This window comes from Bufo bufo, chromosome 4 (genome assembly GCF_905171765.1).
Source record: "Bufo bufo chromosome 4, aBufBuf1.1, whole genome shotgun sequence".
In the NCBI taxonomy this organism is placed as follows: domain Eukaryota; kingdom Metazoa; phylum Chordata; class Amphibia; order Anura; family Bufonidae; genus Bufo; species Bufo bufo.
Genome location: NC_053392.1, coordinates 225875549 through 225890918, shown reverse-complemented (window position 1 = coordinate 225890918; position 15370 = coordinate 225875549). Strand labels below are relative to the sequence as shown.

Sequence of the window (15370 nt, the reverse complement as noted above, 5' to 3'; positions counted from 1 at the left end):
ATCATGTGGTACTGTACAGTCGTGGCCAAAGGTTTTGAGAATGACACAAATATTAGTTTTCACAAAGTTTGCTGCTAAACTGCTTTTAGATCTTTGTTTCAGTTGTTTCTGTGATGTAGTGAAATATAATTACACGCACTTCATACGTTTCAAAGGCTTTTATCGACAATTACATGACATTTATGCAAAGAGTCAGTATTTGCAGTGTTGGCCCTTCTTTTTCAGGACCTCTGCAATTCGACTGTGCATGCTCTCAATCAACTTCTGTGCCAATTCCTGACTGATAGCAACCCATTCTTTCATAATCACTTCTTGGAGTTTGTCAGAATTAGTGGGTTTTTGTTTGTCCACCCGCCTCTTGAGGATTGACCAAAAGTTCTCAATGGGATTAAGATCTGGGGAGTTTCCAGGCCATGGACCCAAAATGTCAACGTTTTGGTCCCTGAGCCACTTAGTTATCACTTTTGCCTTATGGGACGGTGCTCCATCGTGCTGGAAAATGCATTGTTCTTCACCAAACTGTTGTTGGATTGTTGGAAGAAGTTGCTGTTGGAGGGTGTTTTGGTACCATTCTTTATTCATGGCTGTGTTTTTGGGCAAAATTGTGAGTGAACCCACTCCCTTGGATAAGAAGCAACCCCACACATGAATGGTCTTAGGATGCTTTACTGTTGGCATGACACAGGACTGATGGTAGCGCTCACCTTTTCTTCTCCGGACAAGCCTTTTTCCAGATGCCCCAAAAAATCGGAAAGAGGCTTCATCGGAGAATATGACTTTGCCCCAGTCCTCAGCAGTCCATTCACCAAACTTTCTGCAGAAGATCAATATGTCCCTGATGTTTTTTTTGGAGAGAAGTGGCTTCTTTGCTGCCCTTCTTGACACCAGGCCATCTTCCAAAAGTCTTCGCCTCACTGTGCGTGCAGATGCACTCACACCTGCCTGCTGCCATTCCTGAGCAAGCTCTGCACTGGTGGCACTCCGATCCCGCAGCTGAATCCTCTTTAGGAGACGATCCTGGCGCTTTCTGGACTTTCTTGGACGCCCTGAAGACTTCTTAACAAGAATTGTACCTCTTTCATTGAAGTTCTTGATGATCCTATAAATTGTTGATTGAGGTGCAATCTTAGTAGCCACAATATCCTTGCCTGTAAAGCCATTTTTATGCAACGCAATGATGGCTGCACGCGTTTCTTTGCAGGTCACCATGGTTAACAATGGAAGAACAATGATTTAAAGCATCACCCTCCTTTTAACATGTCAAGTCTGCCATTTTAACCCAATCAGCCTGACATAATGATCTCCAGCCTTGTGCTCGTCAACATTCTCACCTGAGTTAACAAGAGGATTACTGAAATGATCTCAGCAGGTCCTTTAATGACAGCAATGAAATGCAGTGGAAAGTTTTTTTTGGGATTAAGTTAATTTTCATGGCAAAGAAGGACTATGCAATTTATCTGATCACTCTTCATAACATTCTGGAGTATATGCAAATTGCTATTATAAAATCTTAAGCAGCAACTTTTCCAATTTCCAATATTTATGTAATTCTCAAAACTTTTGGCCACGACTATATATATTATCTGATAACTTTGATATGATTATGGCAATACTAAATTTATATAGGTTTTTCATGTTTTACTGTTGCATAATAAAATCCCTTTTTATTAAAAATCTGTAATATTTAGCATCGCGATATACTAGCATCCATAAAAAAAAAAAATTTCTGCCAACATAAATGTCCGAGGGCTTGCCTTTTGCAGGACAGACTGTACTTTTCATCAGTGCCATTTTCATGTACATAAGACTTTTTGATGACTTGATATTATTCTTTTTAAGAGGCAAAGTGACAAAAAAAGCGTGATGTTTTCATGGGTACCATTTTTGGGACATAAGACTTTTTGGTTGCTTGACATTATCAGACCTTTTAACTTTATCCTCTGATTCACCCTTCAGGGATACTTTGTCAAAACACCACAATCTAATTACAGTAACGCTAGTAATAAATAAAACATGCAATATCAGGTTGCGCTTTTCCTCTGATTTCAACATTTCACCAAGATCACCCAACACCACAATTCACACCAGTTTTAGTATTAGGGCTCATGTACACAAACATATTTTCTTGGCATGAGTATGGACAGTAATACTGGAGTATAATATAATCAGTGCACAATGTTTTTTTCTCTTCTTCTCTCTCCTCCCTGACTTTGTAACTAGAGCTGAGCGAATTTTTTAAAAATTCGATTCACCGGTTTGCAGAATTTTTTGGGAAAAATTAGGTTTGATCCGAATAAATTTGCAGCAAATTACATAGAAAAACTGTTATTTCCTGGCTGCAGAGCCTTTATAGTGGTGTAGAACACTGTGCTTTGTAGTAACACGCATAGGGAGTCTGATTTGGTAGTGAAATAATACTGTGAGTCCGTATGACATGCAGATGACAGGCGTCGCTCTTAGAATCACTGCACACTTCACTTATTTGCGCAGTCACAGGGCCAAAACTGACCAAATAACTCACGCATGAACTCAGCCTTATAGGTCAATGTTAGCGCCAAGAAGAAGCGCGCTCCTTTTACACCATCATCAGCTGATTCCATATAGATGTCTACAGACCCGGTTCTATTAAACGCTTATACAAGTAGAGCCCCTCAACAGAGTGATGAGGATGTCAGCAGTAAGTTTGTGTTGACGTCACTGATTATTTTTCCCTTCCTAATGCGGTATGCCAGACCAAACAGGGGAATTATACGTGAGGTCACGGTGTGAGCAATAGGTAGGCCGAGGTCAATACAGCTCTGGTTACTCATGGTTACGTCGTCCCTGGGCAGGCTCGCATAAGTGAAGAGGAGAACGGCACAAGAATTCTCTGGGGCACACTCTAGTGTAAGGGACACGGTCCAGATGGTGGCTTGAGGTGCCCTTGATGGTCTGTATTAATGTGCCTATGGCAAGGTCCCTTGTAGTCGTGACGCCAGTACCTTTTGTGGTGGTACAACCATTTACTGTAGTGTTAATTGAGGAACTGAAGACTGAGACCAGGATGGTGCTGTCACGGATGAGAGTGGGGGAAACCCTCATCCGTGCGATGTTATGGAATAGGGTAGCTACTAGGCCAGGACCACAGGATCAGGGATCAGGTCACCTCATATCGCGTCTCTAATACTGACCCTGACTCCTAACTGTATGAGCCAACCCAGATGGTAGGAGGGCTCATACTATGGAACCTCGGGTCCCTACTATCCCTCAGGAAAACCCTGTGCTAGGAGCAGGGTAAGACGACCTGTTCCTCCAAGATACGGACGAACAGGAGTTTCACTGGCCAAGCTGCAAGGAAGGGGGAATATATACAGACATATGGATATGGCAGGTGAACTACACCAGTTCCAAACCAGTACTGCTGTCCACACAAACACTAAGGACACAGCACACACCACAAATCACACAGGTAACCAGGACAGCCATAGCTGCAATAAACATAGAAAGGATAACCACATCAACTAAACATCATGCATTACTTTTATGACCACAAGGGTGGCCCTCACTGGACAGATGGTAAATGAACCAGGAGGATGACTCCAGCATAAAGCATGGCAGGAGTACCCCTCAGACTTCTGGCTTCCAGCAGGAGCTAAATAGCCCAAGCAGCCACACCCACACACACACACGCACACACACACCAGGAAAAAAGTTAACCCTTTCATCACCAGACAAGGTAAGTGTCACTTAAAGGAGAAGTGTACACAGAACAAACTCCCTAACACCAAACATAGAAAGTGAACACTTAAAATCACACATTGCCAGAGGCAACCGCATGCCGTGACAGCGAGCCGCCTAGCCACCAGCTCCAGCTGCTACACCTCCAAACACCATATGTTGCCAACGGCAACCACACGTGAGGCAACAAACCCAGAGCCCTCACCTGTGGTTGACAACATAGAACAAACAGCTGACAACTGCATGCGACCAAAGAGTCACGACCATAACCATGGTCGTGACAGGTGCAATCCACCTGGACCGCCATTACTTCCAGCGCCCCATGTGTTCACCCTGCCCCCCAAAAGACATCTAATTGGCGGTTTTACAGCCCTATATTAAGGGCCACCAGAAGCCAAAGCCTTCAACAATATTTCTGAGGTGAAGCCTTTCTTTCCATACTGGGCAACTATCAGTTTTGAAGACTCTACAGGCGCTCCTGACTGGGGGGTTATTGGTCCATGCTGGTGTCTTAAGTTTATCCAGCTGGCCACCCCCCGTGAAGTGAGTTGATTATTATCTTTGGTTATTCCAATATACCTTTATATAGTTAATATATGTGATTAATTTAATTAAATAACTGTTATTATAGGTATGCTCTAGTAGTGTGTTTATTGTTCACTGACTCCCCCTTCTCCTTGAGTCACCCTGTATTAGGGTGGACACCCAACCCTCATTTTAAGCTATTAATCTTTGGATCACTTTGTTTTTTTCTCTGATACACTTTTGGGATTGGCGCTTCTTATAGGGGTGTAACCTCTTTGACTTGTTTAGTCACTTTCTTTTACTTTCATTTACACACTGATCTCTTTCAGTGTGAACACCCCTTTCAGCTGCCTCCCCTGCTACACTTGATTTTCTTGCCTCTTTTTTCTTGTTCTCCATCTACTGGCGCCTCTAGTTATATCCTATCTCTTGGAGTCATCCACTAGATTGGATTAACCCTCGCTTTTTTTCTTTTCTTTATATCCATATTCTTTATATGGGACATGCATTATAACACCTTGGAAGAGCCCTGGGGTAGTACCCTGCGAACGCTGCAATTGGCGTCACAACAAATACAGAACTTTAGCAACCCATATCCTGGCCATTGCACATACACTACATGCCTCCAACAAAATTCATAGATCTCTACATGAAAATGATGTAAATCACGAGAGGGGCATATTTGGAGACATTGACTTCACAAGAGATACAAAGCAGCCAAGTTTACTTTGAAATTAAATATTTCAACACTGCGTAATTCAGCCCATACAGCAAAAGGAGGTGTACAGTCACCCATCAATTTTCCCCAAAAAAGCCAGTTTCAAATAACACATTTCACCACTATGTAATTTGGCCAATACCTCAAAAGGAGGTGTATAATCACCCATAAATGTTAAAAAAAAATTAATAATATGTCACATAAAGAATTTCACCACTAAGTACCGTATTTTTTGCCCCATAAGACGCACGTTTTCCCCCCCAAAATGCGATGTACGAGCCAGCGGGGAGGGACTGGGAGGAGGATCTGGGGGCCGGCAATAGCGGCGGGGCGGTGCAGTCAGTGTACTATAGCCCCGCCGCTCCGGTATACTAATATAAAATGTCTTATTCAATTAAAAGTTATTAAACATGCCCCCTCACTCCTATTACTGTACATCCTAACCGCTTCAGTAGAATGCAGGCAGACAGGCCGGGGCGGGCGGCAGCGTAACTCCCTGATGTCACGTGCCTGCGCCGCCTACTTTATGAATGAAGCAGGCGGCGCAGGCAAGTGACGTCAGTGAGTGACGCGCCGGCCGCCCGGCCTGCCTGCATTCTACTGAAGCGGTTAGGATGTACGGTACTATTAGGAGTTGGGGGGCATGTGTAATAACTTTTAATTGAATAAGACATTTTATATTAGTATACTGGAGCGGCGGGGGGGATCTGTGGATGGCACAGTTAAGGGGTGGGGGGTCTGTGGATGGCACTGTTATGGGCTGGGGGGGTCTGTGGATGGCACTGTTATGGGGTGGGGGGTCTGTCGATTGCACATATATAACAGTGCCACCCACAGATCCCCCATAACAGTGCCACCCACAGATCCCCCCTCTAACAGTGCCATCCACAGATCCCCCTGTAACAGTGCCATCCACAGATCCCCCCTGTAACAGTGCCATCCACATATCCCCCCTGTAACAGTGCCATCCACAGATCCCCCCTGTAACAGTGCAAGCCACAGATCCCCCCATAAGTGTCCTTCACAGATCCCCCCATAACAGTGTCCGTCATCGACAGATCCCCATAACAGTGTCCGTTATCCACAGATCCCCATAACAGTGTTCATCACAGATCCCCCCATAACAGTGTCCGTCACAGATCACCCCCATAACAGTGTCCGTCATCCACAGATCCCCCCATAACAGTGTCCATCATCCACAGATCACCCCATAACAATGTCCGTCATCCACAGATCCCCCCATAACCAGTACGTCATCCACAGATCCCCCCATAACAGTGCGTCATCCAAAGATCCCCCCCATAACAGTGCGTCATCCACAGATCCCCCCATACAGTGTCCTTCACAGATCCCCCCATAACAGTGCCATCCACAGATCCCCAGTAATAGTGCCATCCACAGACCACCATTAGTTCCAAACCCACCAAAAGCACACCTTTTGGTTAAAAAAATTTTTTTTCTTATTTTCCTCCCCAAAAACCAAGGTGCGTCTTATGGGCCGGTGCGTCTTATAGGGCGAAAAATACGGTAAGTCGGTCCATACCGCAAAAGGAGCTGTACATTCACCCATATATTTTCCGAAAAAAAGCCGGCATCACTTAAAGAATTTCACCACTAAGTACGTCGGTCCATATCCCAAAAGGAGGTGTACATTCACCCATATATTTTCCAAACTAAACCAGTGTCACATAAAGAATTTCACCACTAAATAAGTCGGTCCATACCGCAAAAGGAATTGTATAATCACCGATAAATTTTCCAAAGAAAGCATATATCACAAAAAGAATTTCGCCACTAAGTATTTCAGTCCATACCACAAAAAGAGGTGTACAATCACCTATACATTTTCCAAATAAAAGCCAGTATCACATAAAGAATTTCACCACTAAGTACTTTAGTCTATACCACAAAAGGAGGTGTATATTCACCCATACATTTTCCGAAAAAAAGCCAGTGTATTGTAAAGAATTTCACCACTAAGTAAGTCTTTTTATACTGCAAAAGGAGGTGTACAGTCACCCATACATTTTCCGTAAAAATAGCCAGTGTCACATAAAGAATTTCACCACTAAGTAAGTCGGTCCATACCACAGAATGAGGTGTACATTCACCCATACATTTTCTGAAAAAAAGCCAGTGTCACATAAAGAATTTCACCACTAAGTATTTCAGTCCATACCGCAAAAGAAGGTGTACATTCACCCATACACTTTCTGAAAAAAAGCCAGTGTCACATAAAGAATTTCACCACTAAGTAAGTCAGTCTGTACCGCAAAAGGAGGTGTACTTTCACCCATACATTTTCAGAAAAAATGCCAGCATCACATAAAATATTTCTATGGAAAAAAAAGGATATAGTGGCTCACCTATCAGTCAACACGTGTTATGTGCCCCGTATCAATCTGACTCACCTAGTCAGTAAAAGATATTTATAATGGCTAGTATGTCAACAGACATACTATATTTGGGATCATACAGAGAGAGTTAGGTATATTTCTAATTTAATATCACACAAATTAATAATAACAACACAATCCCTCCCAAACAATCAAATTAAAATACCTCATAAAAGCATACAAACTATACCATCAAACGTTATATGATGTAAACCGCACATAGGTTAGATGATTGCAGGGGTAGACTCATGTGTAGACTAGTAAGTAGTAGAATCTTGGTAACTCATAGGATCCAGCCACAACAGTTGTTTGTGCATATACATTAATTTTTTTGGATTAAAAATACTTCTGCCCTCATATGGTTCCACTGTCTGTATGTGGTTTCAAGCATCAATTATTTCAATCAAAAGACTTGTAATGTCTGGAGCTTTGCTGTCTCTCAGTTCAATATTAAGCACTGCCACATAGGTGGTACAGTGCTATAATATATTGCTCTGTATGATTGATGCCCAGTGTGGTTTTGAATATAGTGCAATTAAATCAGATACTCGAAGTGCGCTGTGCACCACGAATGACTATTTAAAATCCTGTATTCATTGTTGTGCAGGATGGGAAAATATATCATTGCATATGAAATGTCCCATTCATGATATATGTTCACTTTGTTACAGTAGCAAACCAATATTAACCAGTACTGTCAGTTGTGTCCCACTGTGTATGGGTGTATTGGCCGCTGTTATCTCTCCCGATGTCTTCACAGATACCGCTGGCCTCTTGCGTGGTAATCCAAGCTTGGCGTCCCACGTATTCTGTGTATTCAGGTGCGTGCACGGGCCAGGCACAGACCAGGCAAGGGTTGGAGCAGGCAGGTATTCAGAAGTTCTGGAAGCGCTTCCACATAGAGATTATCTGGTACAGTTTATCTCAGGCTGGAGTATGCGGGTGCTTTGTTGATTATACCAAAGGCGTTTAAACGTCAAATCCTGACTTCTTCATCAGTGGTCACCCGCCTCACCTCGTCACATTCCTTCTATACCCTCCTTAGGCTGGATATAAAGACCGGTGTTTATATCCAGCCCAAGGAGGGTATATAAGGAATGTGACGAGGAGAGGCGGGTGACCACTGATGAAGAAGTCAGTATTGGACTTCGAAACGCGTTTGGTATAATCAACAAAGCACCCGCATACTCCAGTCGGAGATGAACTGTACCAGAAAATCTCTATGTGGAAGCGCTTCCAGAACTTCTGAATCCCTGCCTGATCCGACCCTTGCTTGGCCCGTGCCTGGCCGGGCACGCACCTGAATACACAGAACACTTGGGACGCCAAGCTTGGATTACCACGCGAGAGGCCAGCAGTATCTGTGAACAGCGGTATCCGCGAAGACGTCGGGAGAGATATATCATGAATGGGACATTTCATATGCAATGATATATTTTCCCATCCTGCACAACAATGAATACAGGATTTAAAATAGTCATTCGTGGTACACAGCGCACTACAAGTATCTGATTTAATTGCCCTATATTCAAAACCACACTGGGATATTGTATGAGAGCAATATATTATAGCACTGTACCACCTATGTGGCGGTGCTTAATATTGAACTGAGAGACAGCAAAGCTCCAGATATTACAAGTCCTTTAATTGAAATAATTGATGCTTGAAACCACATACAGACAGTGGAACCATATGAGGACAGAACTATTTTTAATCCTAAAAAAATTATGTATATGCCCAAACAGCTGTTGTGGATGGATCCTATGAGTTACCAAGATTCTACTACTTACTAGTCTACACATGAGTCTACCCCTGCAATCATCTAACCTATGTGAGGTTTACATCATATAATGTTTGATGGTATCGTCTGTATGCTTTTATAAGATATTTTAATTTGATTGTTTGGGAGGGATTGTGTTATTATTAATTTGTGTGATGTTAAATTAGAAATACAGTTGCAAGAAAAAGTATGTGAACCCTTTGGAATGATATGGATTTCTGCACAAATTGGTCATAAAATGTGATCTGATCTTCATCTAACTCACAACAATAGACAATCACAGTCTGCTTAAACTAATAACACACAAAGAATTAAATCTTACCATGTTTTTATTGAACACACCATGTAAACATTCACAGTGCAGGTGGAAAAAGTATGTGAAACCTTGGATTTAATAACTGGTTGAACCTCATTTGGCAGCAATAACTTCAACCAAATGTTTCCTGATCAGACGTGCACAATGGTCAGGAGTAATTCTTGACCATTCCTCTTTACAGAACGGTTTCAGTTCAGCAATATTCTTGGGATGTCTGGTGTGAATCGCTTTCTTGAGGCCATGCCACAGCATCTTAATCGGGTTGAGGTCAGGACTCTGACTGGGCCAATCCAAAAGGCGTATTTTCTTCTGTTTAAGCCATTCTGAGGATTTACTTCTATGTTTTGGGTTGTTGTCCTGTTGCAACACCCATCTTCTGTTGAGCTTCAGCTGGTGGACAGATGGCCTTAAGTTCTCCTGCAAAATGCCTTGATAAACTTCGGAATTCAATTTTCCTTCGATGATAGCAATCTGTCCAGGCCCTGACGCAGCAAAGCAGCCCCAAACCATGATGCCCCCACCACCATACTTCACAGTTGGGATGAGGTTTTGATGTTGGTGTGCTGTGCCTCTTTTTCTCCACACATAGTGTTGTGTGTTTCTTCCAAACAACTCAACTTTGGTTTCATCTGTCCACAGAATATTTTGCCAGTACTGCTGTGGAACATCCAGGTGCTCTTGTGCACACTGTAAACGTGCAGCAATGTTTTATTTGGACAGCAGTGGCTTCTTCTGTGGTATCCTTCCATGAAATCCATTCTTGTTTAGTGTTTTAGGTATTGTAGATTTGCTAACAGGGATGTTAGCATATGCCAGAGACTTTTGTAAGTCTTTATCTGACGCTCTAAGATTCTTCTTCACCTCATTGAGTAGTCTGCGCTGTGCTCTTGCAGTCATCTTTACAGGACGGCCACTCCTAGGGAGAGTAGCAGCAGTGCTGAACTTTCTCCATTTATAGACAATTTGTCTTACTGTGGACTGATGAACAGCAAAGCTTTTGGAGATACTTTTATAACCCTTTCCAGATTTATGCAAGTCAACAATTCTTAATCGTAGGTCTTCTGAGAGCTCTTTTGTGCGAGGCATCATTCACATCAGGTAATGCTTCTTGTGAAAAGCAAACCCAGAACTGGTGTGTGTTTTTTATAGGGCAAGGCAGCTGTAACCAACACCTCCAATCTCATCTGATTGATTGGACTCCAGTTGGATGACACCTCACTCCAATTAGCTCTTGGAGATTTCATTAGTCTAGGGGTTTACATACTTTTTCCACCTGCACTCTGAATGTTTACATGGTGTGTTCAATAAAAACATGGTGACATTTAATTATTTGTGTGTTATTAGTTTAAGCAGACTGTGATTGTCTATTGTTGTGACTTAGATGAAGATCAGATCACATTTTATGACCAATTTGTTCAGAAATCCATATCATTCCAAAGAGTTCACATACTTTTTCTTGCAACTGTATACCCAACTCTCTCTGTGTGATCCCAAATATAGTGTGACTTGACTGTTGACATAGTAGACACATAAAGAATTTCACCACTAAGTAAGTTGGTGCTTAACGCAAAAGGAGTTGTACAATCACCCATAAATTTTCCCAAAGAAAGCCTTTATCACATAAAGAATTTCACCACTAAGTACTTTAGTCCATACCGCAAAAGAAGGTGTACATTCACCCATACATTTTCCAAAAAAAAAAAGCCAGTGTCACGTAAAAAATCTCACCGTAAAAAGGGCTTTACTACATATAACTGCACCGTTGAACGTCAAGTAGGCCCTTAATTTAGTAGGGTCACACATGGCTTGCATACACTACATGCCTCTTACATGATACTTGGATCTCTACATGAAAATAATGTACTTGCTGTAAATCACGAGAGATACAGAGCAGCCGAGTTCAGTCACCTCTATTTGCTTCCCGCTGTTTTCTACTCCTGAATTAAAATTGGGGCAAACAGCTTCAGCTTCCTCTGATGTGTATGCCTATGGAGTCCTTTTGTTATGGCTTTGCACAGGGAGCAAGAATGTTACCCACAATTCTGATGGAACTCCTGATCTTATAAAACTGGACTTGAACTTCAAAGCAGAGGTTCTCCTGTCATGTCTGGTGTGCTGTGGAGATCGAATGCAGACGGAGCAGATAAAAACACTTGAATGTTTTCAACTTAAAGAAGCTGCTTGATTTAATTGTGAATAGATGGTAAAGGCAAAGACTGCTGGTGTGTTTTTATCAGCATCTATATTATGTTTACTGCAGGACACACGATGACGTATTTTGGTCCATACAGCAAAAGGAGGTCTACAATCACCCATTAATTTTCCCAAAGAAAACATGGTTGAAATAAAAAAAAGTCACCAATGAAAGGATAATGGAATTCAGTTCATACAGAAAAATGCATACTATCACCCAACAATTTTCCCCAAAAAAGCCTGTTTCACATAAAAAATGTCACCACTACGTAATTTGGTCTATACCACAAAAGGAGGTGTACAATCACCCATCAATTTTCCCGAAGAAAACATGGTTTAAATAAAAAAATTCACCAATGAAAGGATAATGGAAATCGGTTCATACAGAAGAAAGTCTACTATCCCCCATCAATTTTCCCCAAAAAAGCCTGATTCACATAAACATTTCACCACTACGTAATTCGGTCCATCCCGTAAAAAGGGCTTCACCACATATAACTGCACTGCTGAATGGCAATTAGGCCCACATTTTTTTCTACTTTTACACAACACAAAAGGCTTTAACAGATTAATGCAACGCTGGATGGCGAATATATTTTTATTTCGCCACTAATACACGGCAAACTGGGCTTTAGAGTATATCACTGCACTGCACAAGGGCAACTAGGCCCTAATTTATTTCAACTTTTACAAAACACAATAGGATTTTCAACAGATAAGTGCAATGCTGGATGGTGAATATATTTTTATTTCGCCAGTAATACATGGCAAACTGGGTTTGAGAATATATCACTGCACCACACAAGGGCAATTAGGCCCTAATTTTTCTTCCACTTTTAAACAACACAAAATGCTTTTCAAAAGACAAGTGCAATGCTGAACGGTGAATATATTTTTATTTCGCCAGTAATATACGGCAAACTGGGCTTTACAATATTTAACTGCACCACAGAACGGCAATTAGGCCCTAGTTTTTTTCAACATTTACACAAAAGGCTGAACGGCGAATATATTTTTATTTCGCCAATAATACACGGCAAATTGGGCTTTAGAATATATGACTGCATCGCTGAGTGGCAAAGATATTTTTCCTTTTTCCACTAATACACAAAAAAAATTGCTTTAAAACAGATAACTGCACCGCTGAGTGGCAAATATATTTTTTCTTTTTCCACTAATACATGCAATAAAGGGCTTTACAACAGATAACTGCACCGCTGAGCGGCAAATATATTTTTCCTTTTTCCACTAATACACGCACAAAAGGGTTTTAAAACAGATAACTGCACCGCTGAGCGGCAAATATATTTTTTCTTTTTCCGCTAATACACAGAAAAAGGGGCTTTAGTACAGATAACTGCACCGCTGAGCGGCAAATATATTTGACTTTTGCCACTAATACACAACAAATTGGGCAGTAATTTTACCACTTCACCACACAACGACTAATATGCCCTTTTTTCCCACTAATGCAAGCCAAAAAATGCTTTAGAACATATAACTGCACCACACAAGGGCAACTAAGATGTAGAAATATTTCCTTGTAATAACCTCTGTTAATGCCTGTATCAATCAGCACTTGCACCCTAATAAGAACGGTTTGATTGCATTACAGAGCAGTATAATGGCAATTTGGGTCCCCAGTCAGTGCAGCAAGGTGTAATAGGATTGTATCTATTAGCCAGGCTGCAACCTCCCCGATTGAACCCTGTTCAACAGAAATGCTGTGGAATGATTCCTCACTATCCTTTCCCTACACCTTGAATAATCTTTCCCTGCTCTTGTAAATCATTATTTATTTATTTTTAGCACAATGACGTTTTTTCTATCATTGTCCCTAGCGCCTGCTGATGTCTCTCCCTGCACTAAGTACACTGGTAAATGGCAGAATCTAAGATGGCTGACGCTTTTTATAGGGCTGTGACATCACAGGTCTAGCTGTCTGCTGATTGGTTGCATGCATGGCATTATAGGTGATCCCACCTTCCCAGAGTTCCTTTCTCCATGTTCTCACACGTAAAGCAGCCATTTTAGGAAAAAATGTGATTCCTTATCACGAAGTGTGAGGAAATTCGCATTCGGTGGGAATCAAATTTTTCCTGAAATTCTGAACGAATTCCACTTCCTCAGCTTCGATTCGCTTATCTCTATTTGTAACAAAAAAATTGATGGATGGGATATTGGCTTTTTTTCTTGTTAAACGCCTTGACTTGAAATAAAGATATTTAAGATATTTTTAAGAATAAACATAAATAAATAAATATCCGTTCTAATAAGCTGCTGCTATTAATTCCAATGCCCACTGGTAAATGAAATGAAAAACTATTTCTGTAAAATCCATACCTTCTGACAGATTACTTATAGTATCCAAGCCTCTGTACATCATACTTGATGTATTTGTATTTAGTTATTTTGTTAAACATGACATGGAACATAATATCGCCATGATATAATATCCTAATTCCTTAGGATAAAATGCATCATTATATTTCAACTAATACTTTAAACACCATGGACTCCTTTGGGAGCACAATTTTCTCTGACAGCTCATAAACACTCATTTAAAAGAGTTCTCTGGGCTGCCGATAATATATCATATAAATATAAAATTGGTAGAGTCCGACACTCGGCGCCTTCACTGATCACCTGTTTTGGGGGGTATAGCAGAAGGTTTCAAACACTGTGTAGTTTCTGGTGGAATTATATTAAAGCTTGGCTCTAATTCACTTGAATGGGAGTTGAGCTGCAGTAAACTGGCTCAGCCACTTCATAATCTACAGAGCTGTCTGTCTCCAGCTACATGTGCTGTAGGCTAAATTAGCTGATTGCCATGTGCCTTACCACCACAATCTGATATTGATGACCTATTTGGAGGTTAGCTTATCAATATCTGTAGCATGGAGATCCCTTTAAGCTAAATATGTTTATTAATTGTCAGGAAAGTATAAATAAGGGCTCCAGATAGAGCCATCAGGTCAGCCCTCTGATAGGCTCACTGTTAGGTAGAAAGCAACAGTCTGCAAATGCAAGGAAAAGGAAAGCTGTAGAGGAAAAACTTAGATTTTTACTAAAAGAATATGAGAATTAGTTATTTTGGCACAAAAAGAATAGGAAATCTATGGTAAGAAAAATGCTATGTCTATAGCCTTTAAAATATATGTCTTTATGTCAATTTGGTAATTAGAAAGTTTATGTTCATAGCATATGATAATTTTCTTTATCCGGACAAGTGCAGCAGGAAATACTCACCATCTCATTTTCTTGGCCTTCGTTAATTATTGTGCGATGATCTTTGTGTTCTTTTGATTTCATGTTTCACGGTACAAATGACCAACTTAATTGTTCCCTTTCACAGAATGCAGTAAGAAGAGATGAGTTCAGTTTAATGTCACCAAGCAGCACAGATGGCATGAAATAAAGTAACCAACCTTCTTCAACATTTATATAATACGCACACCTCTTTAACTACCTCTGCTTTGTGCTTCTGATGAATCAGCATTGGCAGTACTGTGTTCCATCTTTTCAATTGTGATGAAAATAAAGTAAGTCACACCCAGATTCCTTTAATCTATCATCAGTGTAATTGTATCTGTGTCAGATTATCAAATACTCAAGATTCAAAGACAGTGGCCAAAAACTAACCAGTATACATAGAGAATCTTTAAAAGAAAATTGCCCAAAAACTGCTACTAAAAGTATTTAATCATATGAATTTGTTATTTTTA

At 41.0% G+C, this 15370-nt stretch overlaps 1 protein-coding gene across 2 annotated transcripts in view; it reads right to left on the bottom strand.

The window, feature by feature from the left end:
* The window catches only part of LOC120997963 (probable cation-transporting ATPase 13A5), a 262081-nt gene extending 247006 nt beyond the window's left edge, over positions 1 to 15075 (bottom strand). For both annotated transcript variants that reach the window (XM_040428345.1, XM_040428346.1), the window contains exon 1: positions 14895 to 15075. In XM_040428345.1, the coding sequence (XP_040284279.1) occupies positions 14895 to 14957 (63 nt within the window). In that variant the 5' untranslated portion in view covers positions 14958 to 15075. The remainder of the gene's footprint in view (positions 1 to 14894) is intronic.
* Positions 15076 to 15370: the final 295 nt, after the last annotated feature.